At 42.6% G+C, this 15,889-nt stretch overlaps 1 protein-coding gene across 2 annotated transcripts in view; it reads right to left on the minus strand.

Annotated features, from left to right (window-relative positions):
• cdh6 (cadherin 6) overlaps nucleotides 1–15,074 on the minus strand; it is a 61,765-nt gene extending 46,691 nt beyond the window's left edge. For both annotated transcript variants that reach the window (XM_085438016.1, XM_085438017.1), the window contains exons 1-2: nucleotides 14,997–15,074; nucleotides 8,750–9,089 (exon numbers count right to left, since the gene is read on the minus strand). In XM_085438016.1, coding sequence (XP_085294142.1) covers nucleotides 8,750–8,971 — 222 coding nt within the window. In that variant the 5' untranslated portion in view covers nucleotides 8,972–9,089; nucleotides 14,997–15,074. The remainder of the gene's footprint in view (nucleotides 1–8,749; nucleotides 9,090–14,996) is intronic.
• Nucleotides 15,075–15,889: the final 815 nt, after the last annotated feature.

Below are 15,889 nucleotides of genomic sequence, written 5' to 3' on the forward strand. Positions count from 1 at the left end.
AACTATAACTTTAATCTCATCCAAACAGATTTACTCAGGAACAAATAAAACACTGAAAAAAGCCAAACAACATTTTTAAGTTATCTAAGTGACTTATATATCATGTTTAACCTGAGTAGTGAAAGACGGCGGTGGGTTTGAAAATGATCTGCTGGGAGTCCGGTGTTCTCACGGCTCTAGTGAGCCTTGCCCCCCGCTAGCTATTGAGCTAGTGGGTAACAGATGCCTCCGAAAACGTCGGAGCGCTTTTGAAAATATGTGGTGTCTTGATAAACTGAGCAGATATTTGAGGTTTACACAGCTACATTCAAGCCTGAAAATATGTTAAACGTTTATTTTGTGACCCAGAAAGAATAATAAGAGTAATATTAAAACTAACTAGCTGCCGCCATTGTTGGAAACTAAGCAGGGCCGCGATGGGCCGCGCTATGAATTCTGGGACACAGTTTCTTCTTCTTTGGTGTTTAACGGCAGCTGGCATCCTTGAACATGCAGTGCTGCCATCTTCTGTTTCAGTCCATTATTACACTCTTAAATCTTACTACTTATTCCTGCGTCTTTTGTGATCTTACAAAGCTTCAAACGACGCGTCGACTATTAAATTAGTCGTCGACGTTTTTGATAGTCGACGTAATCATGACTAGTCGACTAATCGTGGCAGCCCTAGTCCCAATCAGCCAGAGTTTCGGGTGTGCTCATTGTGAAACCTGGCCCCACCTTATCATGCGAATTCCTGAGGTCAGATGGCCCAGGATGTGAGTGGGCATTAAGGCGTCTGGGAAGGGATCTCAAAACTGGATTATAGATGGCAGAGAGTTGGTGTCGTAAACCCCCGCCTCTGTTCAAAGATGGTCGCTCACAGTGGACATAGATGGCTTCTTTCACTCCTCTTTCGAACCATCTGTCCTCTCTGATGGAGAGAGGACATCTGACCTGTCTAACATGTAAAGGCAACTCATTCCACAATTTTGGTGCTGCCACAGCAAACGCCCGATCCCCTCTGAGCTCACGATTAGTCCTGGGCACGCTCAGGAGGAGCTGGTCTGCCGACCTGAGGGACCGGGAAGGTATGTATGGATGAAGAAGCTCAGAGAGGTACAGAGGGGCAGCATTGGACAAACATTTAAAAACAAATAAAAGCAGCTTAAAATGGATCCTAAACTGCACGGGCAGCCAATGAAGTGAATATAAAACTGGGGTGATATGCTTGTATCTACGAGTGCCAGTTAAAAGGCGTGCAGCAGCATTCTGGACTAACTGCAGTCGAAAAACAGAAGATCGACTCACCCCAAAATAAAGAGAATTACAGTAATCCAGCCGAACGGTTACAAAAGCGTGGATTACTATTTCAAATTGCTGTCTCGTAAGAAAGTGCTTAATTTTGGCCAGTTGCCTCAGATGAAAGAAACTAGACCTTACAACCAACCCGATCTGGCTTTCAAGCTTAAGCTCAGGATCCATTTTAAAACCCAGATTAACAATCTCTGGTTTACAGAATGATTTCAGGGATTGCAAATCAACACACGGAACAGCAGTGGAGGCAGGTCTGAACACCATTACTTCAGTTTTAGAATCATTAAAACAAAGAAAGTTTAGCGCCAACCACGACTTGACGTCCTCCAGACATGTTTGTAAACGATTTACAGACTACCCATCTTTCTTTTTAAGAGGAACATAAATCTGGCAGTCATCTGCATAACAGTGAAAAGAGAGTCTGTGTTTTCTAAAAATTGAGCCCAATGGAAGTAAATAAAGTGAAAACAGGATCGGGCCCAGAATGGAACCCTGTGGTACTCCATGAGACAACGGAGCTCGGGAGGACTCACAGTTTCCTAAGCGAACTGAAAAGGTTCGGTTTGTTAAGTAAGACCTGAACCATTTCAGAGCCACACCTGTTATACCGACACACTGCTCCAAACGTGAGATTAAAATTTCATGGTCTACAGTGTCAAATGCAGCAGTTAAATCGAGTAAAATAAGAATGACACTTTCACCAGAATCACATGATAAAAATATATCATTAAAAATTCTTAAAAGTGCTATGCATTGCTTTAAAACCCATCCATCCATCAATTCGCTTCCACTTATCCTTTTCAGGGTCGCGGGGGCGCTGGAGCCTATCCCAGCTGTCCAGGGCGAGAGGCGGGGTCCACCCTGGACAGGTCGCCAGTCTGTCGCAGGGCCAACACACAGGGACAGACAACCATTCGCACTCACATTCACTCCTAATGGCAATTTGGATTTTCCAATTAACCTATCCCCACAAGCTGCATGTCTTTGGACGGTGGGAGGAAGCCGGAGTACCCGGAGAGAACCCACGCAAACACGGGGAGAACATGCAAACTCCACACAGAAAGACCCCGGCCTGATGTTGGAATTGAACTCAGGACCTTCTTGCTGTGCGGCAACAGTGCTAACCACCGTGCCACCGTGCTGCCTGCTTTAAAACCAGATTGAAAAATCTCCTGAACATTTTGTGCATTCAAGTATGAGATCAATTGGTCATATACAATTTTTTCCAAGACTTTAGATAAAAAGGGCAGCTTAGATATTGATCTAAAGTTCTCAACAGCGTTTGTATCTAGCCCAGGTTTCTTAAGAAGTGGTTGCACAATTGCATCTTTGAAATTCTTTGGAACCACACCTGAAGTAAGGCTGCTATTTAAAATGGTTAAAATAGTTGGACCTATGGTAGAAAAAACTTCTTTCAGAAAAAGGGGAGGGATAGGATCATAAGGTGAGCCTACAGGCTTTAAATGATCCACCACCTCCTGTAGCTGAGCAAGAGTAACCGACTCAAACTGTTGAAAGACAGCTGAGCAAACTGGAAGATCAGAGGGGTCAGATGTGGGCAAAATAATCTGCGCCCTAGCCGAGGCTACCTTGTTTATAAAGAAGTGCAGAAACCTTTCACACATTTCAAGTGAAGGCTCAAAACTAAGAGCAGAGGGAGGGCTTAAAATAGTCTCAATTGACTTAAACAATATGTGTGGTTTCTGATAATTCACCATAATAATGTTTGCAAAGTGTTTCCGCTTTGCTTCTTTTATTGTAAGCTGATATAAGGCCCAGCACTCTCTTAAACTTTGTAAAGAGACCTGTAAGTTATGTTCTTTCCATCTCCGCTCAGCCCTACGACATTCACGCCTCGCAGCACGGGTTTCATCGTTCAACCAGGGTTCAAGCTTTGTCTTAGGATGCTTAATTTTTACAGGGGCGACAATATCCAAGACAGTCTGACAAGTGGTATGAAACCAAAAACTGAGTTCCTCTACGTATTGGAGTGTCTCAGGAATGGAGAACTGATTATAGTAGGTGGAGAACCGTGCTGCCGTGGAAGAATTTAACAAACGAGATGTCTTTGCAGGGACAAGCCCCCTGAATTCATTTCTAGATAAAGAAATGTCAAACAGAAGCGGCATATGATCAGAGAAAACAGGATCGGAGACTTTCAGATTAAAAACAGGCAATGAGTGGGCTAAAACCAGATCGAGAGTGTGGCCACACTGTTGCGTGGGTGCAGACACACATCGAACTAAATTAAAAGAATCAGTAAGATTCAAAAAGTCTTTAACCATGGACTACATATGTACCATAATTGTCGGGCTATAAGCCGCTACTTTTTGCACAAGCTTTGAACCCTGCGGCTTTTAGTCAGGTGCGGCTTTTCTATGGATTGTCCATGATTTTTGTCATATCGTAAGACGATTTGTTTTGTTTGTTCCGCTGTTGTACGGCACTACGTTGCCTGGCGGAAGGATCGGGGTTCAAGAGTGGTATGTTAGTCACATGTCCGTCCGCCAGGCAACGTAGTGCCGTACAAGTAGCGCGAAAAACAAACTTCAAAGTAGCGGTACGCGTTCAGCGGGAGGTGTGGATGATGAGTGGCGATAAACTTGCGAAAAGCAAGTTATGCTCAACTCCACCGGTGGATTCTGACAGCGTGGAAAAGTGTGAAAACATCCACGATCACCAACGGATTTCTAAGGGCTGGACTGCTGCATGATGGAGAGGAGGACACCGCCACGGCCCTTCAGAGGGTGTTCGACTCTGACACTGACAACGAGGATTTCTTTGGTTTTGAAAGTGACAACGAAGGAGAGAAGCTGAGAGTGGATGACGAAGCCACCCTGAGCCTGTTTGTATCCGACATTGGAGAAGAGGACTTTGGTGGTTTTAGTGCGCAGGAAGAAGAGAAAGATGGTGAATGACTGACTTTTCTTCTTGTTAAAGCCGTGTCACTGCACCTGAGCCTAAAAGGTAGTCCGGATCTATTGTTCTGGTGTGCTGCAGGTTACTGTTATGTACTAAATGTGCAAATATGTACCCATAACTTGTTTTTCAAAATATTAATAAAAGTGATGTCTCCAAACAGCCATCTCTTTCCTGACAATTCCCTTTGTGCATATTCTCTTACATATGATGAGTCAACATTGAAACACCTGCGGCTTTTAGTCAGGTGCTGCTAATGTATGTACAAAACAGGATTTTCCCCTGATTTTAGCTTGTGCGGCTAATATTCAGGTGCGCTTTGTAGTCCGGGAAATACGGTAAATTAAAAGAATCAGTAAGATTCAAAAAGTCTTTAACCATGGGCTTATCTGGACAGCACACATGAATATTGAAATCCCCGACAATAAGAAAGGAGTCGTATTTTATCGTGACTTCAGTTAGAAATGCAGCAAATTCCTTTATAAAGTCTTTACTGTATTTTGGGGCCCTGTATATTATTGTGCACCGTACAGGGGGAGAACAGGCTATTTCAAACAGTAACAGTTCACAACTGGAAAAATAAAATTCCAATGAAACCTGCTTGCACTTGTAGCGATCTCTGAAGATAGTAGCTACTCCTCCACCTCGACCAGATCTGCGTGGGACATTAAAATAGCAGCAGTCCGAAGGCAAAAGTTCTGCAAAGGCGCTGGAATCAGCAACAGTTATCCGCGTCTCAGTTAAGCAGAGAAAGTCCAAGTAGTGTGACAAAAAATATTGGATAAAAGTCTTATTCGATACCGATCTGGCGTTTACCAGGCCAAATTTGGCCGGAGTTGAATAGTCACTAGACTTTGAAGCTCGCGCAACGTAACGCAGGTTTTGCATACTCACTCCGCGCCGCCGTGGACAGGGAGGCAGGGAGCGGCCGGGCGGGAACAGCCCAGAGCCAGCGAGCGGCACCAGACACTCATAGGATGGCCTACGAAGATGCCAGGGAAAAGGGGCGCGACAGGCAACGCCAGGGACAGCACAACCAAACGCCAGACAGGCCTTCAGTTTCACCAATCTCCCTTCACTAAAACTAAAACTTCCTTGCACAGATTCCATGTAGTTGGAAACTGAGCCCAACAATCGTCAGTCTGTGAGTACATTTTAAATGAAAGCTGTTGGCGTAATGATAACAGCAAATCCATATTTGCTTAGTATCAGGTTTTATGTTGTTAATACACCCAGACTATAGGGGGAGCTAGAGAGCTAGAGTGAGTTACCTCTGAGCGGACTGTGATGTGAAGTTTGTTTATATGTGAACCACAGTTCGATAAAATACCTTCTCTTCAAGTAACGGTGTCATTATTGAGAACCCACAACAACATAAAGAAACAAGACATGGTGTCAGAAGATGGACTTGAAGAAAGGTAGCGGACTAAAATATAGCAGAACTGAGGGATCTGCTCGAAATGTGACATTTGAGAGGCACAGATTCTTCACATGTGTACAGAAGACAGGGGAGACAATAGATCAGTATGTCACAGAGCTGCAGAACAGGAGTAAAACATGCGAATTTGGAGGACTGACAGACTCTTTGATAAAACACAGACTTGTGTGCGGGACTCCAGACAACGGTCTGAGAGAGAGGCTACTGAGAGAGGAAAATCTTGACCTGGAAAAAGCATTAACACTGTGCAGAGCAGCTGAAACAGTGAGGGCACAAGCTAAAGAACTGCTTAGTGACAGCTGCAGAGTGGATGCTGTCAATAAGAACACACACAGAGTCAATAAGGAGAGTGCTGCTGCTGAAATAAAAATGCAATTAAAGCCAGCAAACAGGGACAGAAAAGAAAAGACTTGTGGTCACTGCGGACTGCAACATCCTCCTAAAAAATGTCCAGCATATGGGAAGAGATGCAATAACTGTAACAAAAATAACCAGACAAATAACTAGACACTTCATCAGGATTTTGGCAACTGAAGCTGGACAAAGCAAGTTCAAAACTGTGCACGTTCAACAGCCCGTTTGGCAGCAACAGATTACGGCGACTGCCATTCGGCATTGCTTCAGCACCTGAGGTGTATCACAAGACAATACACATGATCTATAAGCACCTAGAAGGAGTCGACGCGTCGATGGATGACATCATTGTGTGGGGAAGCACAAAAGCTGAACATGACATGAGACTGAGAAATATTCTTGAAGCAACCAGAAAAGCCAATCTGAAGCTGAACAAAGAGAAATGTCAGCTTGGGGCGAAGGAACTGACATTCGTTGGAGATATCCTGAGCAGTGAAGGCATCAGATCAGATCCTCAAAAGGTGTCTGCAATTGAAAACATGCAGAGGCCGCAATGCAAGAAAGATGTGCAGAGATTTAATGGCATGATAAACTACATGGGAAAATTCGTACCCAATCTCTCATAAACTGAGACAGCTAACTGAAAGGAGAATCGAATGGGAGTGGAATCATGAACATGAGAAAGCATGGCGTGACTTGAAAAAGCGGCTTACAAAAGAACCAGTTCTGAAGTTTTATGATCCAATGAGACCTATTAAGATCTCATCAGATGCATCACAGAGTGGGCTTGGAGCTGTTCTTCTGCAGAAGTATGATGAGTGGCAGCCTGTTGCATATGCATCGCGATCCATGACAGACGCAAAGACAAGATATGCACAGATTGCTCAGCATAACATACGCCTGTGAGAGATTTCACCAGTTTGTGTCCGGGCAGGCCATCAGTGTTGAAACTGACCACAAGCCACTGATAGCATTGTTCCAAAAACCACTAAATGACTGTCCGCTGAGAATCCAAAAAATGATGATCCGGCTGCAACGTTACACGCTTAACGTGATGTACACACCTGGCAAGCTGATGTACACAGCTGACACATTATCCCGAGCTGTTGATCCGAATGAGCCAGCGAACACCAAGATGGATGATGATGTAAGAGCATATGTGAGCATGGTCACAAGTGCACTTCCTGTTGCAGAAGGGAAGATGGAGCTCATCAGAACGGAGACAAGCAAAGATGGATCATTACAAGCACTGCGCAAAACCATCATAGATGGATGTCCCAGCTGTAAGCAACACTGCTCACCTGTTATTCAAGAGTATTGGAACTGCAGAGCAGAACTGTCTGTAGTGGATGATGTGATGTTCAAGGGAAGTAAAATTGTCATCCCAAAGAGCCTGCGAGGAGAGATGCTCAAAAAGATACACGCAGGGCATCTAGGCATGGAAAAATGTAAAAGGAGAGCACGTGAGGTGATGTACTGGCCACGGATTAATCAGGATGTGACAAATGAAGTGTCGAACTGTTCAACATGTCTGACATATCAAGCAAGCAATCCTGCCGAGCCACTAAAGCCGCACCCAGTGCCAGACCGACCATATCAGAAAGTGGGGGCTGACCTCTTTGTGTCTGGAGGAAAGGACTATATTGTGGTCACAGACTACTACTCTTTGTATCCACAAGTATGTAGACTGCAAACAACAACAGCAGAGGCTGTAATCACTTCGATGAAAGCCGTATTTGCACGACATGGTGTGTCAAGTGAAGTGTTCACAGACAAAAGCCTGCTAGTATACAACACAACGCCACTTGAGTGTGGTATGTCACCAGCACAGCTTCTTATGGGACGACGCCTGAGATCAAACCTGCCCATTCAGGATAATCTGCTTAAAACAAAGGAGGGAAACAGCGTGAAGAAGTTCAAGGAGCAACAGAAAGCAAAGCAGAAGTTCTATTATGACAGAGGAACTAAGAACTTACCTGAACTGTATGCTGGGGATCAAGTGAGACTCAAAGACAAATCCAACACATGGCACAGAAAGCGACAGTTCTAAAGGAAGATCAACCACGATCATACATCATTCAGACAGAAGATGGAGCTATGCTGAGAAGAAATCGCCGAGATCTTCTTAAGGGACCAGTAGTAGTGGAGCAGAGGTTGGAGGCTGCTGAACAACCCCAACACACACATGAGACACTATCACCTGAAACACCTACACATACACAAGAACAAACACTGAGAAGATCTGTAAGACAAGTGAAGCCACCTATGATCAACCAGATGTAATGTGTTGGCATGCTGTTTGGAAGATGATGTCATAGTATCTATGTAAGTTTCACTATGTTTGGTTACTAGTGTTGAACTGACCATGATTGTTGAAAACTAGTTGTGCTGTTAACATTAAATTGACAAATCCTGGTTTAACAAGTAAGAAAAACAAGAGACTGTTTAGGTTTGTGAAAGTAGCTATGTTATTTAATGTTATTGTTTTAAAAAAGGAAGACGCACCGACAGAGGCGAGGTGACACATGTGAACTACAGTTCGATAAAATACCTTCTCTTCAAGTAACAGTGTCATTATTGAGAACCCAGAACAACAATAAGAAACAACACAGTTGGTACAGTATCCCTGATACTGCACTGTGATCAGCTGTGGTAAATCATTATGCTTTCTGCTAATTAAGAGAATTTCATTTAATTTGGGAATATGTCATCCTGAGTGTACCTTAACGGAAGCACAGATCTTACCTTGCCAATATACTGGTAGTCAGAGCCTGTATACTCCTCCTGCAGGAAAAACTGGTTCCACATCCAGCCTCGCCTCACTCGTTTCAGCAACTTCTCTCCTCTGATGGCTGCTTCTATTCCCTCTCCATCTGCTATGTGTGTCCTCCGTCCATTTAAAGCCAGTGCATCATCAAGGGTCAGGCAAATACAGAGACAAACAATGCCCAGGATAATATTCCTCATCTTTGTGATGGAGATGTAGAAGTCACAAATGTTCTATCTTCCCAGCTGGCTCACTCCAAACTGGCAGATGGGTCTATCTGTCATAGTCCTTCCAGTTTTGACTGACAGTGGAAAGGATCTGTAAATAAGTAAATACAAACAAATGTCAATTCTGCATTTAATAACATTCATCCTGAGGGCAGTTCATCAACTTCTTGGCACTTTACGGCCCGATGTGGGAGTGCAGGATTTTGTTACACGAGCAGAAACAACAGAAACAAACGCTGTCTGCAGCTAACATTTTCAAACATAGGCGTGAAAGCAGAGTTCCTGTTATTCCAGCATGCACTGCACTCTCATTCACTACGCAGGGAAAATGCTGAGGTCACACGGTACTCTGCTCAATGCCTGTACACCCATAAGCCTTAGTTATGGCAAAAACACAGTTCTTAGTCACATATTGTGTTTTTCTTTCCAAGCTTTCACTTCCAGCAGGTGATCTGTGCAGTGACAACACTAAGTGTGAAATTAGTGCTTCATCTGAAAATAACTTCTGTCTGTAAACAGGATGCTCAGGTCTAATTATTGGTTTAAATTGACAAAAAGCCTTATAACCTATCCTTACATTTGACCTGAGAGGTGGCTCAAGACCTTTGCACAGCACTTTAACTATTTGAAATTGAAATGAATCAATCAAAAATCAGCCCATTTAACTGAATTTTACAGCATTCGGTTTGCTTTGGGAGTGTGGGATATTTAGCTCACTGCTCCTTGTACAACCGTCAAAATCATTGTTGGTAGGTGTGGGACTTCACCAAGGTTTTCCTATTTCACCAACTCTGTTCATTATTTGTACAGCCAAAATCAACTCATCATGTCTGATGAAGCTACCAAAACTACAATAACGTCGAGCTTGCACTGGGGTGATCAGCAGCAGAGTGCGAAGCCGCCGAGGTTCTTGGTCAGTTAAGGGTAAAGTGCCCTCTCCAGGTAAAGAAAGGTGGTTTGTTGGTGGTGGGGTCACCACCACGGCAGGTACCGTGGTTACAAGGAGCCATCAGGCTGAAGGAGGAGTCCTCTTGGGCTTAGCCCGTGGGATTTTGGAAGCAGCCAATAGGTACGGGCAGGCCAAGCAGAATGTGTCTTGGCCAGCGACTGAATTAGAAACTCGGGTGTGGGAGGAGTTTGGAGAGGCCATGGAAAACCCCTTTCAAACCGCCTCGAAGGGATTCTGGTAAAGTGTCAAGCAACTTAATAGGGGAAGGTGGTGCTCTACCCACACTGTGTATAGTGTGTGTGGAGTGCTGCTGACTTCACCTGAGGATGTCACGAGGTGGTAGGAATTCTTAGTGAAATATTTTAATCCCATGTTTTTCCCCCAAATCTGAGTCGTTTTGATACCTGATCTAAATATTTGAAAACAAAGTGAATGGTCCAAAAAGACAAACTCCTGTTCAAACGACCAAGTTTTTGGTTACATAATAAGTCCATTCTTTCCCCGGAGCATGAAAAGACTGCAGCAGACACAGACCTGCTCGTATGCACAGCAAACACACTGATGTGGATCTATGTAAGCAATCTGCAACTGTTGGCCTGATGCTGAAAAACATACTGAATATGCACACTCATATGTTTTAATATAAATAGTATATTTTACTTCACTTTTGATAGGGCTGTAGTATTTTGTACACTTAAAAACTGATTTGATAAAGCCATGCGCACTCATTGTCATGGTTGGCTGTGAGGCAGGCAGGCAGGAGTGGTGGACCCAAAATGCAGGACTCTTAGGAAACGAGGTTTCAACTGAAAATGCAGCTTTATTGCTGGAACAAAACTTCAACACAAAATAAAACTCACAAAAGCAAACAAAACTCTAAACTGAGGTGCAGGAGGACTGGAAATCATGAACACACAGCAAGTTGCGGGTACGACGCAACAGGGAGCACAGGAAAACACAGGGCTTAAATACACAGGGGAGTAATCAGGGAATGGGCAACAGGAGGGAGACACAGCTGGGAGAAATTAGGCTAACAAGACAGGAGAAAGGTAAAACTGAACACATTGACATGAGACATGAACTTTCAGAATAAAACAGGAAACTAACAGACACAGAGAACCAGAACGGACACTGAACTTGGCAGGCAGACTCACGAGCAGACACAGTGACACCATGGACAGACAGAGGGAACACAGGCAGAATAAACAAGAATATAGAAGAATATAAAGAAACACAAAACACCGAGTCCTCAGACTCAGGACCATGACGATCACGTTGAAGGATCTAGAAGGAACGCTTACACAGCAAATAGTCCACTGAAAGGAAACGTGCTTTTATCATTTATCAGGCCCCATCAGACCGATCGTCATCGGACTAATCCATGAATCACTGGTGTTGTGCGTTGGCCTTGCAGAGCTTAATTTGGATGATAATGTAACCACATCAGTTCTTGTGTTCAGCACTAGAGTGCAGCCCTGACAAGCAAGACTAGTTATCAGCTATTGTAATAACTCAGTGTTGATACAGTTGAACAGAGTCGTGTCAGGTAAAAATGTTTTCCTTTCCTGCACACTGAAAATGCTTTGAGACGACACCGCTGAACTGAACAAATTCAGCATTAAGTCATTAACTTTTAAATGTCCTGGTCACTGTTGCCCTCTCTCTGACGTCCTCTGCCTAATGCAGCCTCCATTTGTCCTATTAGGTTGCTACTATATGAATAAGCCTGAATTGAGCCTGGTGGAGAACACACACAGACTCATTGATTCTGACTGGACATCAGCCATTATTACACAGTGAAGAAACCTGGAGCTCTCAGGTTTTACCGCTCAAATGGATTTGCCCATTGTCTAACTATTCTAGTGTATGTAGGAGTGTGTACCAGTCACCGAGGGGTACGGCGCATGTGCAAACATCGAAGTCAAACTAACCAACAACCATCTATGACTTTATTCTTCTTCTAATATCTTCATTGCTTCTTGACTAAAAGAGAAAAGTTACAAATTCACAGCTTACCACACATAATCTCATCTCAATCTGGATATTCCAAATCAAGAGATGATGAAGAAGCCTGCATCTAAGTGATTAAAGTAACTGTTAGTGAATAGCAGCTTAACTGTGTGTGATGATCAAAGTAACAGTTACACTGGAATGTGCTTCCTCTTTCATCCAGAGGAGCTTTGAAACAGACAGGTTAGTGCTGGAGAAACATCATGTCACAGGGCTTAAATACACAAATGCCAGTGCAGAAAGTGAGTGCTATAAAAGGAGACAAATAATAAAGAAATTGCATTCAGATTACAAGAGGAGAAGCTAGTGGAGCCTTCCTGCCCACTATTACTCACATACTGCAGAAACAAGCAGCCAACATCCTCCTAAAAGCAGACTTCAAATAAACACTTTGGTTTTTAATTAGACAAGCACCAACGGGAATTTTTTTGTTACCCCCCAATAACAATTTTTTCTTAATTCTTTCTACAGATGATAACTGGCAGCATATATTACTAGTACAACAAAAGACCTGCAGTAACACCTGCAGTACATTACAGGATCTTCTCTGTCCTGTCTGGAAGCTTTTGCAATCAGAATTATGACTGTTTGCTTCTCCAGGATGAGTCTATAAATTCTTTGCAGGCTCCTCTTCTGTGGAACCAGCTTCCAGTTTGGATTCAGGAGACAGACACTATCTCTACTTTCAAGATCAGGCTTCAAACGTTCCTTTTTGCTAAAGCATATAGTTAGGGCTATAGTTACGGTTATCAGATAAATCAGCGGTCTCCATCCTTTTTTGTGCCACAGATCGGTGTAATGTCAGACAATATTTTCACGGACCAGCCTTTAAGGTGTGGCGGATAAACACAACAAAATAAAATGATACGAATGAGACAAAAACTGTGGTATTTTGTAAATATAATAATAAATTCACTGTGTAATTGTGTAATTTTATTAGCAGCGTCCTCCTGAAATGCACCAACAACATTGACAGTAACATCCTCCTCTCTGCCCCTTAATGCCCTCTGGTCGCTATGGTAACGCATAAATATTTCTTTCAAAATAAGACGCACAACTACAACATGGGAAAAGACCCAGGGAAACCGAGTTAACGATAAAAACCCTGAAAATCATAAATTTCAAGTCTCTCCCGGTACCAACGTGGGATTTATGGTGTAGATAGCTATGTTGCAAGGCAATGTAGAAAGTATGAGGTACAACCAGTCCGTGGGCCACTCTTGCTTGTGCCAGCTGCAGAGAAGAGCAAGGTTATAACATAGAAAGAGCTGAAGTGAAACCTGTTTTTTTTTTATCGTTGAAGGTTTATTCAAGGCTCTTCCCGGTGAACTGTTGCTAACATTATTACCACATGATATGACAGAGGTAGGCTGAACAGCTTGCTCACATCTCCCCAAGATGCCAAACCAGAGGTCAAGAGGACAAGCTTTTCTTGTTACAAAACGGTTGTGGTATTCTGCTGTTATATTCAGGAGGTTGTGCAAAATGACAGTACAACACAGAATTTCATTGAGGAGCTGTACCTGATTCAAATCCTATTTTCACATCCGTAAAGGACAGAGAGCAGCATCCTTTTTTATTCTCTCTAATCTGGCTTTGATGAGCAGCAGTATTTGCAAACGCAGCATACTACACCCAGAGAGCTGTAATTGGAGGAGCTGTCAAGCAAGCCAAGAAGAAAGCTGATGTTGTCTTCAAACAACAGTTTACCAGCTCTCGTCCTGACAGATGCAGCTGAAAACCTGTCAGAGTAAAACTGTTCTGAATGCTCTCTGCAGTGTGTTAGAAGCTGCTGTTCCAGAGTTCTCTGGAGACAACTGTTCTCGAGGTCTTGTACAACAAACACATTCACACTGAATACACTGAAGACGCTGAGTCAATGAATCAGCTTGAAAAGGGAGCATAGAAACGCGCTCTATATCGAAAAGGGCTGATCAAGATGATTTTTGATCTACTCGATCATTAAATACCACTGTGTGACCCAAACCTGGCAACATGTTCAGTCTGAGAAAACACGCACATTTAGCATTGTCTTCTGTCCAAACGCTGATGGACTGGATCTTATATAGTGCTTTTCTAATCTATACAACTTGCCTCATTCACCCAATTAAACAAGCACTTTCTTTTTCCAAGTGCTTTTGATATAACGTCCACACTCATTCGTGCTCTGATGGATGCATCTGAGAGGTTAGTAACACAAACATCCACAGCAAATTAGCAAAGGAATAATATTGTATTCAGTGAGCGGGATAATCCAACTACTGTAATTAGATCCGAACTTTATCAGAGGAAGTAGTGATAGAGACTCTGCTACAGTCTGTGTAGGAGTTTCTGCCCTGAGAAACCACAATGACCGAAACAACGACTAACGCTACATCATTAACGTTGTAGTGTCTTTCAGAGATTATATATGGTATAATATATAATATACATATTATACTTCTAAGTTCACAGTCACTAAACATAAAGTTCAGCACACATTAACATAGATAATAACATCTTATAGATGAAGAAGCAGAAAACCAATTCTTAAACAAACTTCCAGAACCGTAAAGAACAATGTCAGAAGCATCTTCTTTTATTTCACTGTACCTGTCGGGTTTACCACTGCGCTGGTCTGTGACCCACACCTGTTTAATCCTATTAGTCTAACAATTCAAGATTATTTTTTTAAAGGTTTTTTACATTAGATATGAAATCTGTGGTCTAGCGTGGACACAGAGTCCACAGGAATAAAGCGGAGAATATATGAAACAAACGCGTTTTGTTGGTGTTTATTCAAACAGACGAAATAAAAGCTGCTGATGTTTACGGTCAGAATTTATCGTCACTGTTACCAAACAGCCAAACGGAGCGCGCGCGTGCCTGCTGCTCGCGGCTAAAGCCCAAATTAAATCACGCATCTTCTGCCAGCTTGTAAAGGGTCCACGCTCAGCCTGCTGTGGAAAAAACACCAAACTCAAAGTGTTCAAATAGACACGAACACCTCAGCTTTCCGTGTTGTCTCAACCTGTTGTAAAAAGACCCGGTGGCACTTACCGCTGTGTGCGGAGCGTTCAGAAGGACAGTGACTGTAACGGAAACGGAGTGCTGTTCCCCGCGTGTGCAGCGTCTCTCTGCGTGGAGGCTCTACCAACCCCACTCATCAGCTCAGCAAACTGAGGGTTTACAATATCTGCTGATTGGTCATTACAGTCCCGCGTGTGTACGCTCACGTGCACATGAACATGAGTTAACCAAGCAGCAGAAAACCATTTCATCCAGCCGTAATTTCACGGCCCGGTTTACCGCATTGTTACAACAAATCTGTCAAATCTGTGTTAATAAGAAGACTCACAGCCTGAAGGACGGCATTACTGAGAATTACTGAGCTGTGATACGTCTGCTGGTTTAAAAGATGTTATTGGGCCCCAAATCTACTCTGTAAAAACAACAACTGTAATTTAAGAGAATATCTCATATAAATGTACAGAATTTTTCTAAGTAAAATAAAAAGTAATTAAAAAATTGCGAAAAAAAAATGGTACCTGTGAATAAACATGATTTTCACATTTTTATGGAAAATGTATTTATTTTTATACAAAAAAGACTAAAAATTATGGTTGCAAGATTAACATAATTTTACAGCTATTTTTATTTAAAAGATAAAACTTAACTTGTAGTTTTATGCTGTACATACATAAAATTGATACACTGGGTGTAAAATGACACAAAAATGACAGTAAAATAAGTTTCTGTAATTGGGTTTTTTCATTAGTTAATGGATATTTTGTGTAATTATAGACGTTGAATGGGGAAAATGGCATGAATGTTTTTATAATTATATCACATCTACAAGAATTAAGTTAAAAGGTATGACTGTGGTAATTAACAAAATTGGTAAAATTACAAAAAAATAATAAATTAGAAATGCATAATCTACATTAGTCTGA

This window comes from Copadichromis virginalis, linkage group LG18, assembly GCF_057382275.1.
Source record: "Copadichromis virginalis isolate Kocher_CV1m ecotype Utaka linkage group LG18, C_Virginalis_male_GT1.1, whole genome shotgun sequence".
Taxonomy (NCBI): domain Eukaryota; kingdom Metazoa; phylum Chordata; class Actinopteri; order Cichliformes; family Cichlidae; genus Copadichromis; species Copadichromis virginalis.